Below are 17,977 nucleotides of genomic sequence, written 5' to 3' on the forward strand. Positions count from 1 at the left end.
CGCTGTCAAACTGTAGCTCTGCACTGGTTTCCGATTGTTTTTTTGGATTTAGTAACTCATTTCCATTCCCGTGGCCTTTAAGAAAAATGTATTCATCTCCCCAAACTGCCGCCTCCTGCCTGCCATCATGAACTGGAGTCCTCAGACACCCTGTCCTTGTCGCAGACGGAGCTTTGCCTTAGGCAGCACATGTTTGGATTAAGTGCATATATGTGGTTACCGTCTCTGAAGACAGACTAACCATCAAACTATAGGCTTCTACCATGTCAACAAAAATATGGGATATCAAAGGATGCTCTTGAATGCGCTTGCTTGTATATGGTTAGATCTTTTTTAAAGAATGATGTCTCAGGCTCAGCATTTTGTTGGGTACTTAACGCTGTTTTGTGCATTACCTTTCCATCTTTCTTTGTTGAGCTCCTCTCTTTCTAAAATAATGTTTTTGGTTACACCTATTTTTTATGCCAAGCCCGGTTACTCACTAAAACAATCTATATGCATGTGCAGTTACCGCACTGTCAGGAAAATGTGCTGGCTGTTGGACAATTCTGACAACGTATCTGAAAATATAATGAAACTATTCGTAAGATTGCAGCCACCTCCATATGTGAACTTCTTGCAATTCAGGGATTTTCCCCACATCTGCAACAAGTACAAGTACTCTTAGAGTTATTATAAGTTGCTACTTTTTCACCTAACCATGTCATATCCTGCAAGGGTTTTTGCTTTTTGATCCTTTCCTTCTTGTTTATTCTTGTTAAACTATATGATCTTGTGGCACTGAGTTCATTCCATTGCGTCCATTAATGACAGAAAGATCTTGTTCAGTCATTCAGGTTTAGTTACCGTCTTCTAGCGTTGTGTTCCCTGTGCATTCTAGTTTATATGTTTAGATCTGTTAGTCTTTTTCTCATGGTTTAGTAGTTTCTTTGTGTCTTGGTTCAACTCCATCTATATTAATTAGTCTCCCTCCCTTAGTCTCCCTGCTTTCCTTATGCCTTAACTGCTGCACATAATCCCTTCACCTGCATTCGATGTTATTCTCAGTTTTTAAACTCTTAAATTGGCATCGATCTTTGCAGGATTGTTCCGTTACACTTCCTGTGGTTCTCTTACTACAATTCTCTGCACGTTGTACTGCAGGGTGTTCTGCAGTCCTCTTCTCCATGTAATATTTCTTTAAGTTTACCATTATTATAAAATGTTCAATTTTCTCATCCAACATTCCTGTTTGCACTTGGGGCGAATCCAAATCCACACAACATGACAATACTGAATTTAACAGGATCTCGTTATTTCAAGATGTTCATCTTTAACTCCTCTGGTTCACATCCAGGCTAAGATGTTTAAGGGACTCAGTTGGACAACCAAATCTATTTCCCCTGAGTGCTGCTGTCAGCTTTCTAACTCACAAAAGCAGTAATTTGCCTGTCACATGGCCAATCATTTGAACAAAAGGAAAAATTAGAGCACTTGATGAGGCCTGTTTTCGATTAAACCATTTTCAAACCAAGATGCCTCATGAGAAGTCCTGAAACATGTATCCTCTCCTCTTTCTCTTCAGCTCTAAAATGTTCGGCAGTAATTTTCATTTATCCATACCGAGTACAAAGGATTCTCTGTGTTGACATGCATGTGGTGGCATATCTGTCCCTGAGCAGTCATTTCTTCTTGAAAGGATACGTGCCTGACGAGGAGAGTTCATGTTTCAAACCACACTAAAGCTGCTGTCTGCATTGAGGACTTTCTTTTTCTACATCGCTGCAACTTTCCTCCTTCTTTAGACTCAGACACTCTCAGTGAAGGGGAATATTGTCTAGCTTTGATGTGTGATGCTACTTGTAAGAACTTACATTCTTATCTGTTATCTTACAAAACAACTGGTGTTCTACAAGTCTGAACAACTCATATGTTTTTTAAATAAACAAATATTACTACACTTTTTTTGTTCTTAATTTAGTGCAATTAATTACTTATTTCATTTATTTAACTCATGGCAAAACCTTTCATTTTCTACAACCCAATGGATTGATCTTTTATAACGTTTGTTGCACTTCACCCCACTAGTTATGTGTGTGTGTATATAAATCTATATCTATCTATCTATCTATCTATCTATCTATCTATCTATCTATCTATCTATCTATCTATCTATCTATCTATCTATCTATCTATCTATCTATCTATCTATCTATCTATCTATCTATCTATCTATCTATCTATCTATCTATCTATCTATCTATCTACAGGGGTTGGACAATGAAACTGAAACACCTGGTTTTAGACCACAATAATTTATTAGTATGGTGTAGAGCCTCCTTTTGCGGCCAATACAGCGTCAATTCGTCTTGGGAATGACATATACAAGTCCTGCACAGTGGTCAGAGGGATTTTAAGCCATTCTTCTTGCAGAATAGTGGCCAGGTCACGACGTGATGCTGGTGGAGGAAAATGTTTCCTGACTCGCTCCTCCAAAACACCCTAAAGTGGCTCAATAATATTTAGATCTGGTGACTGTGCAAGCCATGGGAGATGTTCAACTTCACTTTCATGTTCATCAAACCAATCTTTCACCAGTCTTGCTGTGTGTATTGGTGCATTGTCATCCTGATACACGGCACCTCCTTCAGGATACAATGTTTGAACCATTGGATGCACATGGTCCTCCAGAATGATTCGGTAGTCCTTGGCAGTGACGCGCCTATCTAGCACAAGTATGGGGCCAAGGGAATGCCAGGATATGGCAGCCCAAACCATCAATGATCCACCCCCATGCTTCACTCAGGGCATGCAACAGTCTGGGTGGTATGCTTCTTTGGGGCTTCTCCACACCGTAACTCTCCCGGATGTGGGGAAAACAGTAAAGGTGGACTCATCAGAGAACAATACATGTTTCACATTGTCCACAGCCTAAGATTTGTGCTCCTTGCACCATTGAAACCGACATTTGGCATTGGCACGAGTGACCAAAGGTTTGGCTATAGCAGCCCGGCCGTGGATATTGACCCTGTGGATCTCCCGACGGACAGTTTTGGTGGAAACAGGAGAGTTGAGGTGCACATTTAATTCTGCCGTGATTTGGGGAGCCGTGGTTTTATGTTTTTTGGATACAATCCGGGTTAGCACCCGAACATCCCTTTTAGACAGCTTCCTCTTGCGTCCACAGTTAATCCTGTTGGATGTGGTTCATCCTTCTTGGTGGTATGCTGACATTACCCTGGATACCGTGGTTCTTGATACATCACAAAGACTTGCTGTCTTGGTCACAGATGCGCCAGCAAGACGTGCACCAACATTTTGTCCTCTTTTGAACTCTGGTATGTCACCCATAATGTTGTGTGCATTGGAATAGTTTGAGCAAAACTGTGCTCTTAACCTGCTAATTGGACCTTGACACTCTGCTCTTATTGGTTCAATGTGCAATTAATGAAGATTGGCCACCAGGCTGGTCCAATTTAGCCATGAAACCTCCCACACTAAAATGAGAGGTGTTTCAGTTTCATTGTCCAACCCCTGTATATATATATATATATATAGATATATATATAGAGATATATATAGATAGAGATAGATAGATATAGATAAATAAATATAAATAGATATATAAATAAATATAGATATAGTATAGATATATATATATATAGATATATATATATATATATATATATATATATATATATATATATATATATATATATATATATATATATACACATGCAATAGACTGGCGACCTGTCCAGAGTGTACCCCGCCTCTCGCTAGCACTCCTAGGCACCAGCACTCCTCGCAACCCCACAAGTGATAGATGTGTTAGAAGATATATGTATGTATGTATAAATATATACACACGCACACACTTTCTCTTCTTTTCTTTTTTGTTTATTTTCTTATTTCCTTTTCTTCTTCTGTTAGAACATTGAACTGTCACATTAAAAGAACAGAAAAAAATAGAATATATATATATATTTTTTGTTTCCATTCAGTTTTAGACAGATAACTGAGAAAAAACATAATTGTCCTGGACAAGTCCAGTACAAAAAAGCAATTTATACTCATTCTCACATCGTTTCCAGCTTGTCAAGTACCTAGTTTATCAAAATAAAAGCTGTTTTCCTGTTCTGCTGTTAAGCCTCTCCAGAGGGGAGGCTCTTATACTTAGAACTGGTCTATCATAATGAAACATCTGTGGTGTGATAAGACACAGGCTTTGCAGGAATCTGAACTACTTAATAAAAATAGGGTTGTTTTGGTAGGAGAAGTGCCAAAATGTCACATGTATTAAACACAACAAATATTGTTGCATTTGTTCTAAGTTTTTAGGTGCTTTGCACCCTCACTGTCAGTCATCAATGTGTGTTATGGTAAAATTTAGCTAAAGAAGTCCAGTTGTATTTGAATTTTATGCTCTGAGTGAGGGAAGGTTGTTGTGTAAATAAGGCCTGTGGTGGAATCCTTCATTGTACACATTTGACTCCAACCATCATGTCTGGAAAGAAAGAAATAAAAAAGGCACAGCTCACCCCCTGGGTAACGCCATGCATACTGTTAAACACGGCACTGGCCAGCTCATGCTGTGGGGATTTTTTTTCATAGATAAGTCTCCATAGATGGTCAGATGACTAGCCTGGGTGCCATTCCGAACTTAGTCCCAACGTTTTAGGTCGGGAAGTTCGTCTGGCATTGCTCAATAGTAGCGCGAATATGCTCGCCCAATATCTGGGGGGCCAATCAAATTGTCGGGGCGGGCTTTATACGATGATGGACAGATGATCAACAGTAACGTAATCAACCACGTCACCAAAGCGCGCTTGGGTTGAATTTGTTTACAACAACGATATTAGGTCTGTTCTAGAAGATATCGACAGGTTCGTGTGTTGAAGGACTCCTTGGATCCTTACATTCTTTTTGCAACACCGGCAAAAATCGTTAACGCTCATCTTCTTATGCTAGGCTAACAGCTGAGTTCCGTTGACAACAACTATGCGTCGCTTAACATACGTCACACACTCCGTTGCTCTTATTGGTTGTAGGTCTATCCAATTGAGTGCAGAGGAATTTTTTTTCCTGGTTCGTTCAAAACACGCCCCATAATCACAGCTCTATGGAGCAGTATCAGACTCAAATTCTGACTAGAATTGAGTATGACCATGTCAGGCTATCAGATGACAGCAGCCAGACACAAGCAGTTTATTTAAGAAAACCTGTTCAAAAGTGCTTTAGAACTCACCCTTTATAACTAATGTTATGAAGGGTGAGAAATGGGATCAAAGTGCAAGCTCAGGAGTGACGGTAGGCAGACAGTTGAAGGTTTAGAAAGGTTTAAACCACAACAGAAACTTGTAGTGGAATGGTTGCAGGGACCCTGGTGTAGGAGATGAAGACCGCAGTGGGGGACTCTTGAATCTAATAGCAAACTTGAAGTGAACTAAGCTTTTTGTGATGAAAGACAGATAATGGGTTGATCTTGTAAACTTGACACTGGGAAACCATAGCCTGGGGCTTTTAAATCTTTGACGTATTTCCATTTTCTAGGGGTCGTTTATGTTAAACAACCCAATGGTGTATGGGGAAGTTGTGAGGAAAACTTCAAGTACTACTCCGGTACAGCGGGAGGCGGCAAGGAGACACTGTAAGTCAAACAGACAAAGGCAGATTGAGAAGCTGTATCCATATCCTGGCAGGACTCCGGATGGAGAACACACAACTGTTTTTGTTGATGATGTTACATCTCATTAGCCCCTTTTGCACCGGTCCCCGAACTGCTGTGCTCCACTGTTTAATACTCCTGTTGGTATAAATCAATAAAAATAAAGCACAGCTTCTCTCTGCCTGTGAAGGGACCACACTGGTGTTGGCGGTGTGACAGAAGCTGAAAGGGGAAGAAGAGACTGATCTGTCTGCTCCAAAATGTGCCGAATGGAGTTAAAATTTAGAATGAGTATTTCTTTGGCTCAGCCATGGCGAAAACGACGAGCAGGATTTTTAAGTGCAATACCACAGACTTTTGATCACAGCAAAATTATTTTTACAGGTTATAGGATATACCTGATCCGCCACCCTGTCTGCGGAGGTCTGGCACTACTAAGAAGTTAAAATACAGAATCAAAATTGACTCATAACCTAGATGAACTGACTGCAGGGATTAAGTTTGGAGTTGTACTGTCTCGCCAAAACACATCTTAAAAGTACATTTTGGTATAAATTAGGGGCATAAAATCCATACGTTTGTAAATTTGTCACCTCCGTACTGCTCCTTACCCCCCCTTGTGGGCGGACTGTTTAGCCTTGCAGCACACAACCCAGCCCATTGAACAAAGCCCTAGCCTCGCTGAAAAGTCCTAGACCAGGACCCTTCTCCCGTGAAAGTAAAGCCAGGTGAAAGTGAAATGCCCCATATGGAAACACACAGTGGGCTTTCGAAAACCCCAGATTTTTCAGAAGCCTGGGGTTTTGAGGTCTAATGGAAAGGGGCCTGTTGGCTGGAGATGCCTGTTAATCATTTATTTAGGTCATGTGTGTGGAGGCAGGGAAATGCCAAAAACAAGACCCCTGCTCTAAACTACATCGTCCAGGACGCGCAAACATGGTAACAATTTGTCTGATAATTGCTGTTATACCTTTGTGACAGAACAAAAAGTTCTTGTTTTCCTGAAAATTCCTATACACCGCCTCCTTTCCACTAACATAATAAAACAGGCATTTGAAAAGTTTCACTAGCCAAAGTAAAATGAAAAAAATATAAAAATCTGCAAAAGATTCCTGGCAGCTCTTTATTGCTGCTTTCTTTTCCTTCTGCTCATCACCTCCCACCCCCTCCGCCTGTCTCCAGGCTTTGGATATCAAGCTTGCTATATTGTTTTGGCATTGCAGCTTGTATATAATGACTACTGACAGCAGTGGAGACAAACTGAAGAGTATGTCTGTCTCTCCATAAGCATTTACAAATCTACTCGGGCGAACCGCATTCCATTTCTGGAAACACCATCACATGCAAGTCGCCATGAATATCCACGTGGATCTAACTTTATTTAAAATACATTAAAAAAAAGGCCACTGGGCTTTTTTCCCCCCTTAAATTGCAACAATTTAAAATGGCTGGAGTGGAAGTTAGGAATGTAAGTGAGAAGAAATCTAAGAGGTACAGTTACAGGGAGCGCTCCACTAGAGCTGCTGGCTCCCCTGAATCTGGCTGTTGTTCTTGTTTGGCTGCCGTCCAACACTGATGGGATTTGGGCTCTGCCATGCATTAGGAAAAAAAAACTGTCTTAAAAGTGAAATGTATGTATGTTAGGGGTGTGTTGTACAGTTTTCCCTCAATAGTAGCCTTGGGGGGGAAAAAAGGCTTTGTGAAAGCCCTGTCCATTTCAAAAGTAGAAATTTGACACCACAGTTTTGTAGTTAGAAGAAAACTCTTTAGCAGGTCAACGTTTAAGCTTTCTCAAACCTCAACTTTGATGTTTTTAAAGTAAGTTTCAAGTCACTTTGTTGAAGTGGAATGCTGGCTGGATGAGGCCAGGAGAGGGGGGGTTGAATGGAAACGCTGGGAAACTCCTATAGGCTCTTGTTTTGACTCCTCTCTAATCTCTCTAATTGGTATTTGGGATCCAAAGACCCCGGAGATCTGCCGGATCTTTGAAGTAATAGTTTAGTGAAGTGACAGGGTCAGAAGGAAGGGTCTTGCAAATCACTGGATGCTTTTGTTGCCTGTACACTGTTCTGCTGTTGGCCTCAAGACCCAAACTGCTCCAAGCAGCCTTCCTTTACACTGATGGTAGCCTTGGATGTTGTTTACATAGCAGATCTCTCAATAGAGTCCTTTTTTTTTTTTTTTTTTTTTTTTTTTTACACATCACTATGCTTTGGATTTCTAATCAAGAAGAAGGAAATACCCTTTAGTAAATCCTGGATGCTGGTGTACTTGTTTTTACTTGTCAAAACTGGGCAGTAAAATAAAACAGTCGCAGAAAAAAAACTAAAATAAAATAAAAGACGTTTATGCTCCCCCCTTTTTTAAAGATATGTCTGTCTCTACAACTATCTTTCTTTAAAAGTTTTATCTTTATGCTGCAGTTTTCTTTTCAAGACGAGAGCAGCGCCACAGCAGCTTGCGTCACCGACCACAATAGGTGACGACTGAATCCCTGTAGTTTGCAGCGGACCAATCAGCCGCTGATGTTGCCAAACCAAATCAGGCTGTAGCTGCACTACCCGCATTAGAGATTGGAGGCTGGAGCTTATGTGGGCCCGCGGATCCTCTCCGGAAAACAAAACTCGAGATAACTTTGGGGTAAACTGTAAATATTCTGGAATCGTCTCGCTGAGGTGTATTTAAGGATTTTATTTTGTCACCTTTGGGACCTCGGAGCGCCGGGGACAGACAGACCCGAAAGGATCATGTTTCAACTTTGCTTCCAGAGTTTCCAAAGTTATGCACTTTGGGTGGGAAGTTGTGGACTTTATTGCGGCATTTCACTGCCTTTAAACCACCATCTGTGACGAGATGAGCAACGACCCGTCTCATTCAGAGCTTATGATGGAGGCGCTCTTATGAAGTCAGTTTTACACCAAGTGGATAAATTAAGCTGTGCCATATTAATGGAGCGGATTCTACTTTTGATATGCTGCGAGTTGGTTATAGCCATCGGTTTTTGTGGTGGATCTCCGAACCATAACCGTCGCCCCGTGTGTTGGAAAGCCATCCTCAAGTGTCACGGAGAACCCGAGTGCCGTTACGCATATGACCAGTACCTAAACGCCTGCGCGTCCGTTATTAGCGGCGGAGGCAGGATGTGTCCCAGTCACTGCATATCATCGCTCATTCAGCTCAATCTGACCCGGAACGGCCCAGATCTGGAAGACTGCGACTGCGCCACGGACCCGGTGTGCAGGAGCACCCAGCAAGCCATCGACCCGTGCGTGCCGCGCACCAGCACCATGGGCTGCACCGAGGCCCGGTTGCAGTGCGAGACGGACCGAGCATGCAGCTCGGCCATGAGGGATTATTTGTTCCACTGCCGGAAACTTTTCGGGCGGCAGAAGTGCTCGGAGAGCTGCCGCAAAACCATCGCCAACATGCGCTCCATCCCGAAGGCGCAGCAGCTTGACGCTTGCATCTGCGACGGCTCCGAAAGAAACATCTGCGAGTACATCAAGCTGAGCATGAAGACTCTGTGCTCCGATTCCAGCGACAGGTTCGTGGGGAGCGGGTTCTCAGACTCTGAGGAGGACACAGAGGAAGATGACGCGTACCAGGATGATTATCAGTATGTTGACAATTCAAGCAGCTTCCCAACGTATCAAACACAAATACAAACCTTGATATTCATAACCATTTTCACGGGATTGATTTGAATGACTAATAATAAAATTTTTGTTAGAAAATTAAAGTCGACCAGGGCCGGTCCGAGCATTAATCAGGCCCTGAGCATTTGGGGTCCCTGCTTTGCAGAAAAGTGAAAGCAATTAATTTCCACCAACCTTGGAGAGCTGGGGAGGAGGGGCAGAGTTTATAGTGAAAGGGGGAGAGGTCACAGAAATGCAACCCTAGTGAAAACAAGCTGTATAAATGATTGAATTGGTATTCAAATATAACTGTTTATATTACTTTTAAATTATGAAGTTAAATATTTAGATCTCTGCATTTTATATGTACAGTGAAGTCACATTTTCAAAGTTCCCTGTGGAGAATATAATGGCAACTTCCCCCTGAAGCCAGACTCATGGTTTTGTATTGCTAACAGTAGTTGGCACCAAAATAGAGAAACTCCCCTGATTTTTCTGCTAAGAGATATTGTTCAGTGCAATAAGAACATTTACTTCAAAAGCAGTACACTATTTAGCAGGTATTGATTGTATAGATTTGCCTAAGTCTTATTATAAAATCAAAATAATATTAAATGGATACTGCGGATAAAATAGTTAAATAAATAAGACACAGGATGCTAAACTGTTTTAACAGCTGCAAAAAAATAAATAAAAAATAGCTATTGTGCTTTAAAAACAGCTAATGTAGATTTTAAATGTTTGTAATAATACGGACACAATGCCGTTTTTAATGCAAAGTTACCATATGATAAAAGTCTCATACCAGCCCAGATTAAACTCCAGTGCTGTTAGGGTCCTCAGTCCAGCTGAGGGTCCTAAGCACCTGCAAAGTTTGCTTGTACCCTAGTTTGGCTTTCAAATGACGTTTCTCTAAATGAGTCTCCAGAAATTTTTTTATATTAAAGTTGGGAAACTGCCCATTCCATAAGTGTAATTTTTTTAAACGTCACATAAGAATGTAAAAATATGTCTATATGGGTTTTTGTTGTATGTTAAAAAAGAGTTGCACTGTATGGCAATGTGCCTTTGTGTTCACATATGAAGAAAGTATGTGTTGTCTGCAAGTGCCTAAAGTCCCCGAATAAGCAGTCACTTCCTTTTGAGAGAAACCAAAGTTCATTTAAGCTACCTAAATATGTTTTAACCCCAGGGCAGACTCTGACATCTGCTATACGAAGCTCTTAGAATGACACACTTGTCTATGTAAACACGGATGTTTGTTTAAGACGCAAGTGTTAATTCCTGATGAATACATGTTCAAACAGACCAAAGAAAGGATAACTCACACTGTTGGGGATGTTGGAGCCAAAAAAAGGGGCTCAGTTGGTTAGTTTGACTTTGCTGGCTCTCTGTCTTCATGAAAAATCTGCCTGTGACTTGAGCAGAGGTTTTATGTGCCCGTTATGAACACAGACCAATGAATGTAAAACTATATTAAATAAAGGGATTTTTGCCTCATTCAAATGTTCAATGTTTTTTTAAGGACTGACCAGTTTGCTTTGACAGTTTGTACAGTCTTCTCATTTCCTCCCTTCCTGCTTTGATTTAGTAAACAAAGAATTTTGGTCTTATGCACTTAACCATTGCATATAAGGTTATTGGTCTTTTTAGTTGGATTATGGGGAAAAACATACATAAAATGGTTGAATCCAACATTCAATATAATTGTAGGATATATATATTTTTAAAACTTTTTATCACACCTTTTCCCATTCATTTTGGTTCTGACACATTGTTTGAAACCAGCTGACTGTTATAATATGACAGCTTATGACTCCTAATCAAACCAAAATAACTCTTAAGTGACCTCCAGCTACAATATTTATATGCATTGGAGTTATATAATCACATTTAATCATTATTTTAAATCACTGGTTGTCAAACTGGATAGAATATGAACCACTAGCAAAAAAAAAAAAAGAAAAAAAGAAAAGAAAAGAAAGCTGTAGGCTACCCCCTGCTGGTAATTATAAGTCCATATTTCCTTAAAGTGCACTTAAAGCATGACAATTAAGTTAAGAAATGTTCCCCCCATCAAATACAAATTGACACACATTTTGTACAAAGTGTCCCACAGCAGAAAGCACCCAAAAAAGTCCCATGAAATGGCCAAACTTGCAAAAGGATGACATAATGAAGGGGACAAATGACTAGCAACCCCTACAGGTACATGTTATTTTTTGGAGTTTTAAAACAAATTTTCTTACAACAAACCTTACAACAAACAAACAAGTAAAATACAGAAAAATACTTTAAATCATTGGACGTTCTCACAAATTGACAAATAGTTGATTCAGAAGAATCTGATTCTGATCTTAGGCATTAGTTGTACATGGGATACAGAGATGAGTACAGATATACTGCATGTTAAAGGACCAAAATAAGAAGCATTCACCAGAGCTTCATATATAATTATCAGCATAAAGAATTTAAAGTATATTATCTATTTGCAGCACATTTTCCAGGCATATTTTACATCATCTGTTTAAGTTATTCTTGGAAGTGCAAGAGTGTATTCAAGAGAATGGTTGCTTGAATAAATGAAAGTTTTTTTCAGATAATAGTTTTCTAGACTTTTCAGATGTTTGCAACATACATTCCTGTGGTTCATGTTTTTGTTCAGGCAACTCTCTTAAGATTTACAAAAAAAAAGAAAAAACTGCCCCCTCCTTCACTTGTAATAATGGGTTTTAAAACCATCGGTGGCAGCTATTCTACTTTTCTGAAGAAAGAAAAAAAAGATCTGCAATGCAAGCCATTGATTGGAGGAAAAGTCGAGTGGCACCTCTTTTATGCAGATGCAAAACACACAATGGGGCAGCAGCACAATGTTCGGGGCACTTCATTCACTCCGTCACCCCTCACATGGAGAGGAGGAAGAGAGAAGACAGCTGTCCCAGCGGAGGACTGAGGAGAAGAGTGATGTGAGAGAGTTCATACTCATTGCTTGGCCAAGGTCCTGCCGATGCTCCATGTGCAGTTCCTCGTTTGTTTCGCTTAACATCTAGTTTAACAGGTTAATGCTCAGAGGTCCTTTTCAGTTGAACCATCGATGAAGAAATAGTTGGCTTACTTTACAAAATTACTTGAAACATAAGCTGTCGTTGGATTTCAGTTCTTAAAGGACGTAACAAATGTTGCGCTCTGCAGTGACCATTTCTTGGCGTTTGCCCGTAAAAAAAAAACAAATTGCGCACAAATTTGGTATTTAATGAGTGTAATTACTTTAAGTTGTTAATTATCTTTGGATTCTGAAGAAAAGAAGGATTGTTGTTTTTCTCAGTGTGGAAACAGAATTACCAATCTGGCCTTTTTAAAATAAGCCTTTCAGATCCCAATTTGTAGTGTCTTCTTGAGATTGTCATTGAATGAAAAACTTAAATATCTGTTCTTTGAAGACTATTTGGACCTGTCTGGTAATTGTCATGACGGCAATTGTAAGACTGCTGCACCCACGCGGAAGTGTATCCCAGACTGATCTAACCCCCGACAACTAAGACATTGTAATGGTGGTGAAAGTGAAGCTCACAGCGTTACCCGAGGCATTTTTCCCTAAAGAAAGAGGGAAAAAATTCAAACAAGTTGTACATCAAGTCAATATATTTATTTCAAAGCAGCTGAGGAGAAATCAACGTTAAAGTCCAAATTTAATTACCCATCTTAAAATATACATTAGTAACTTAAAATAGAGTCCTGTTGACTGATCATGGCTAACAAAGACTCAATTTATGCCACCAGAAGTTGGAACATACATATATCCAAAACATGTAAAACACAGCAGAACTAGCATCAAGCATTACAATTTAATTTAACCAGTAAGCATACAATGTAATTACAAAGAAAAACTGAGTTACCTTTATACAGACGAACATACCATCGATCACTACTGTGTTAAGCTGCTCAGGTCGGCCACATATCAAATTTTTAAAAATTTCTAGACTCCTTCTAGGTTTTGGGAAAGGAATAAACTGTATTCCACCCTCTAGAGCAGGGATCTTCAATTCCAATGAAATGAATATTTAAATAACGTATAGCTTGGATTCAAATAAGAAGTCTCACTTAACATAAACTCCAGGTTTTTGCCTCTCTGGTGCATTTTTGTTAAAGCAAGTATGTTCTTTATAAGTGAAGTTACTCGCAGCAGATAGCCAGAAATCTTACTAAAGTAAGAGGAGCAATGCTTGAGTAATAATATGACTCAAGTAAAAGTAAAAAGTGCAGTGTAGTAAATCTACTCCTAAAAGTACATTTTGTTCAAAGAGTTACTCAAGTAAATGTAACTGAGTAAATGTAACTAGCTACTACCAACCTCTGCATTTACATAGATTCTTTAGCAGCGGCATACATGTGTGCCGTGTGAGAGACCTGCAGCACTCAGTCAGCTGAATATTTTCCATAGTGTCATTTATTTTTCTTTTTTTTATGTGAAACATGAAAGAGAAGGTGTGTCATGGGCATAACGATAATTTTGATGAAAATAATTTGAGAATCCTTTTAAAGTATAAAGCAAGAAATGCTGAGATATCATCAGGTTACAAATCAGCAAATTATTATATTTGCAAATATTTATCACTGAACATTTCATTGACAAAGAAAATACTATGTTAATATAGGGAGCCAATTTCACAGTATTTGATATCTCTTGAGTTATTCCATGTATGTTAAATTTGATTTATATAATTTTATATCATCACAACTACACATAGGTTTTCAGTCTGTTAAAAAGTCTAAATATCCAAATATAACTCAATATACATATACCAGGTATAACGTCAAGTTTAATTCAAAATAAACAAGGGTTGTTATAACAAGGGTTAATTTGGAGTTTGTTACAGGTTTGTCATAAACCACTTTAAACTTTTTACAGGCTGTGATAAAAGGATAAACCTTATGGTTATTATAGCATCAGCTACTGTCAGCTGTATTATTCTTTAAAGTCTACACATATGCTCTTGCTTTAAAGGGTTTTACCCATTTATAAAACCTCCACTTTGGTAACAAGAGAATAAATAAACAAATTTAGCTTGAGAAGAGTGAGCTGAAAAAACCCCAGTGACCCAAAGTAATTAGAGGTTACAAGAGGGTGCTGGGGTTGAGGGTGGGGGAGTTCATGCTTTATAGAGGTGGGAATGGTGGTGGAAGGGGTTGATTTATGAGGGATACTTTATGGGGGAAGGGTCCAGGGTGTGCTGAAGGATGGGGGAGGGGGGCATTTATGCCTCGCTGAATCATGATACAGGGAAGGGATATTCAGTTAGCCAATCAGGTGGCTTTTGGTGGATGTGCTGGAGAGGGATTGTCTTCCCATGTTTCCCTCCTGCTGTCCCATTGAAGAGAGAATGCTTAAAGAGCGATAGAAAGAGCACAAAACAGAACTAAAAGTATGCAAAACTTCATTTCCACGGTGCTGGGACAGATGTGTGGAGTAATCTGCTGTGGCAGTCCAATCCAACATGCTGTCGGAGACCAGGGTGGGAAAAAGGGCAGACTCAAGTGCAGGGAAACCACACTCTCACACAGGAAAAAAAAAAAAAAAAATAAATATATATATATATATATATATATATATATATATATATATATATATATATATATATATATATATATATATATATGTGTGTGTATATATATATATATATATATATATATATATATATATATATATATATATATATATATATATATATATATATATATATATATATGTATATATATATATATATATATCGGGTCCTCTACCAGAAGCCTGGGAGCTTAAGGGTTCTTCTAAGGATTTTAGCTGTTGCTAAGATTGCGCTGTTCTGTACTGAGATGTCTGATGTTTCTCCAGGTATCTATTGGAGCCACTTTTTCAGAGTGGGGGTTACTGCCCAGAGTGTTCCGATCACCATAGTCATCTCCTGTTGTCTTCACCTTCCAGGCTCTTTTAAGTTCTTCCCCAAGGCCTTGGTATGTCTCTAGTTTCTCCTGCTCTTTTTCCCCCCGATGTTTCCATCACTCGGTATGGCTACATCAATGATCACAATGTCCGGTTGGTTGGTCATTACTATTTTGTCTGTTTGAATATGGAAGTCCCACAAGATCTTAGCTCTGTCATTCTCCACCACCTTGGGATGTGACCCCTATTTTGACCTGGAGGTCTCCAGTTGGTATATACAGATGTTTCTGTACACTATGCCAGCCAATTGGTTAGGATGTTCCATGTATTCCTTCCCTGCTAGCAGTGGGGGTTCTAGACCAACTTTAGCAGGGGGGGCCAGGGTGGGGCCAGTGTTTTTTTTCACAGGGGCACAGAACAAAAGATTGGGGAGGAAAAAAACTTAACAGGTCAACATTTCATCGTTTAATATATTAAGTAAGCCAAAGAGCCAATTGTGGCTCTGGAACTGCAGGTTGCAGACCTCTGATCTTTTCTCAATACAGCGGGAGCTTAACGTGAAACATCTTAATTTTTAATTATTGTTATTTTATTAATATTTATTTTTTAATTATTTTGTTATTTTATTACTGGGTAAAAACATAAAAGAAAAAAATACAACTGATCCAAATGACCAGTCAGTCACGGTCTCTTTGTCAGCATTTATCATCCTAAGAAATTTAATATCATGTTTTTAGTACAGGGGCCATAACAGGGGCCAGGAACAGTTCTACAGGGGCACAGGCCCCTGTTGCCCCCTGTCTAGAACCGCCCCTGTCTGCTAGTATCTTGCAGTGAGATGCTGGATGGTTTCTCTGGATAGCCTGCACCTGGGATCTTGCCTGGTGTGGTAGATCTGGGCCTCTACTGCTCTGGTGCTCAAAGCCTGCTCAGCCAACAGAGCAATATACATATATTCTCAAGCAGTGGAAAAATCAAAATTTTTGGAATGTGTTTTGGGCTTCTAGTAAGTAAAATGTAGTGCATTATCTCAAAAGTTTTCTTTATTCTGTGAAATGTTAATGTTAAAATGAACATTTAGTTTAGCTATTTTTCATAGTCACAAATCCCAAGTTCAGTTGTTAGTTCTCTCTTCATTTCCCCGTGGTCTACTTTGCGTTTAGTTTCTTGGTTTATTCCTGTGTTCTGTTGTGTGTATTTTAATTTATTCCCCTTGATTCGTATTTATCATTTTCCATTGATTAAGTGTTTTATTGTGTCAGTTCAGCTCTTCTGTGTGAATTAGTTTCATTTCATCAATACCTCCTGCCTAAATCCCCCCATATTGATTTCTGTGTACCTCACCATCATCCTATGTCATTCTCCACTCCTCCCTCAGCATATATGCTCTCTGTCACTGTTTTTTGTTGGATACTCCAATTACAATGCCTGTTACCAAGTTACCCCCAAATTCCACATCCTCCGCACTTGAACGTGTCCGCTCCGTTCCAGACCGTCTCTGTGATTCCGTGAAAAGCAACAACTACTACAACAATAATAACACAGACAAAATTACATAAGGATTGAAATATATAAGAGGTGGATTAGCGAAAAAACACTGAACATAACATTATTGTTATTATTATTATTATTATTATTATTATTATTATTATTATTATTATTATTATTATTATTATTATTATTATTATTATTATTATTATTATTATTATTTAATTGTAATAATGAAATAAAAAACACAAAACCCAAAAGGTAAACAGTTTCATGATACATCAAGCTTAGGGACTGGCTAATATACAGCAGGTCAAAAAAGGCCATATTTTGGCTGCAGTGCTTGCTGTTCTCTTATGAAGAAAAGATCAACTAGTGCACTAAATTCAATAGATGGGTTGAAAATATCCAGTATAAAATAAGTGCTACAAATGTTACAACACTTCATATGGCAGCAGAACATTAAAATTAAAGTGCTCTTTACACTACTTTTGAATTCATTCTTGGAGTTTGTAAATAAAATGCGATTAATCGCGATTAATCAGGGCGATTAATCGCGATTAAATATTTTAATCGTTGCCCAGCCCTAATATATATATATATATATATATATATATATATATATATATATATATATATATATATATATATATATATATATATATATGCATATATATATATATATATATATATATATATATATATATATATATATATATATATATATATATATATATATATATATATATGTGTGTGTGTGTGTGTGTGTGTATATGTGTGTGTGTGTGTGTAGTTTAAATGCTTTGTCAATATTTAGTTTCCTCCCCACCTTTAAAAAATTGTGACTTTATTTGGACATACAGGATTCTATGTAACATTGTCTCTGAAATAAGCTTGAGATGTCAAAAAATGTCTCACCTATATTATTGAGAACAATTTAAACATAACCTGCTTATTGACCAACTTATTCTGAATGTTGCATTTTTTACTACTTACTGAGTTTTTAGTCAATGTCAATATTTGTATTGAAGAAGTAGGCAGTCTATTCAGGGACAGAAGGTTCATTATTTTGTGTGCACTCCTCTGTTGCAGCCTGAACAAATAACAAAACTCTCTTAGACTAAGATAATGGCTTCAGGCTGGATTGTTGTGCAGAGTGAATGGGATGTCCTTGGAGCTCAATGGGGTACCAAACTTTTGCTCTATTATACTGACATCTTAAAGGTCAGAGGCCATCACCAGCCTCCCCACCCCCACCCTATGTGGTTATTTCCACCACCTTTATCC

General features: G+C 38.7%; 1 protein-coding gene across 1 annotated transcript; it reads left to right on the forward strand.

Annotated features, from left to right (window-relative positions):
- Positions 1-8,172: 8,172 nt before the first annotated feature.
- gas1b (growth arrest-specific 1b) lies at positions 8,173-10,788 on the forward strand. The gene has a single exon (XM_012853015.3). It carries the CDS (start codon positions 8,548-8,550, stop codon positions 9,349-9,351), a length of 804 nt encoding a protein of 267 aa, XP_012708469.2. The 5' UTR covers positions 8,173-8,547; the 3' UTR covers positions 9,352-10,788.
- Positions 10,789-17,977: the final 7,189 nt, after the last annotated feature.

Source organism: Fundulus heteroclitus, chromosome 8 (genome assembly GCF_011125445.2).
Source record: "Fundulus heteroclitus isolate FHET01 chromosome 8, MU-UCD_Fhet_4.1, whole genome shotgun sequence".
In the NCBI taxonomy this organism is placed as follows: Eukaryota; Metazoa; Chordata; class Actinopteri; order Cyprinodontiformes; family Fundulidae; genus Fundulus; species Fundulus heteroclitus.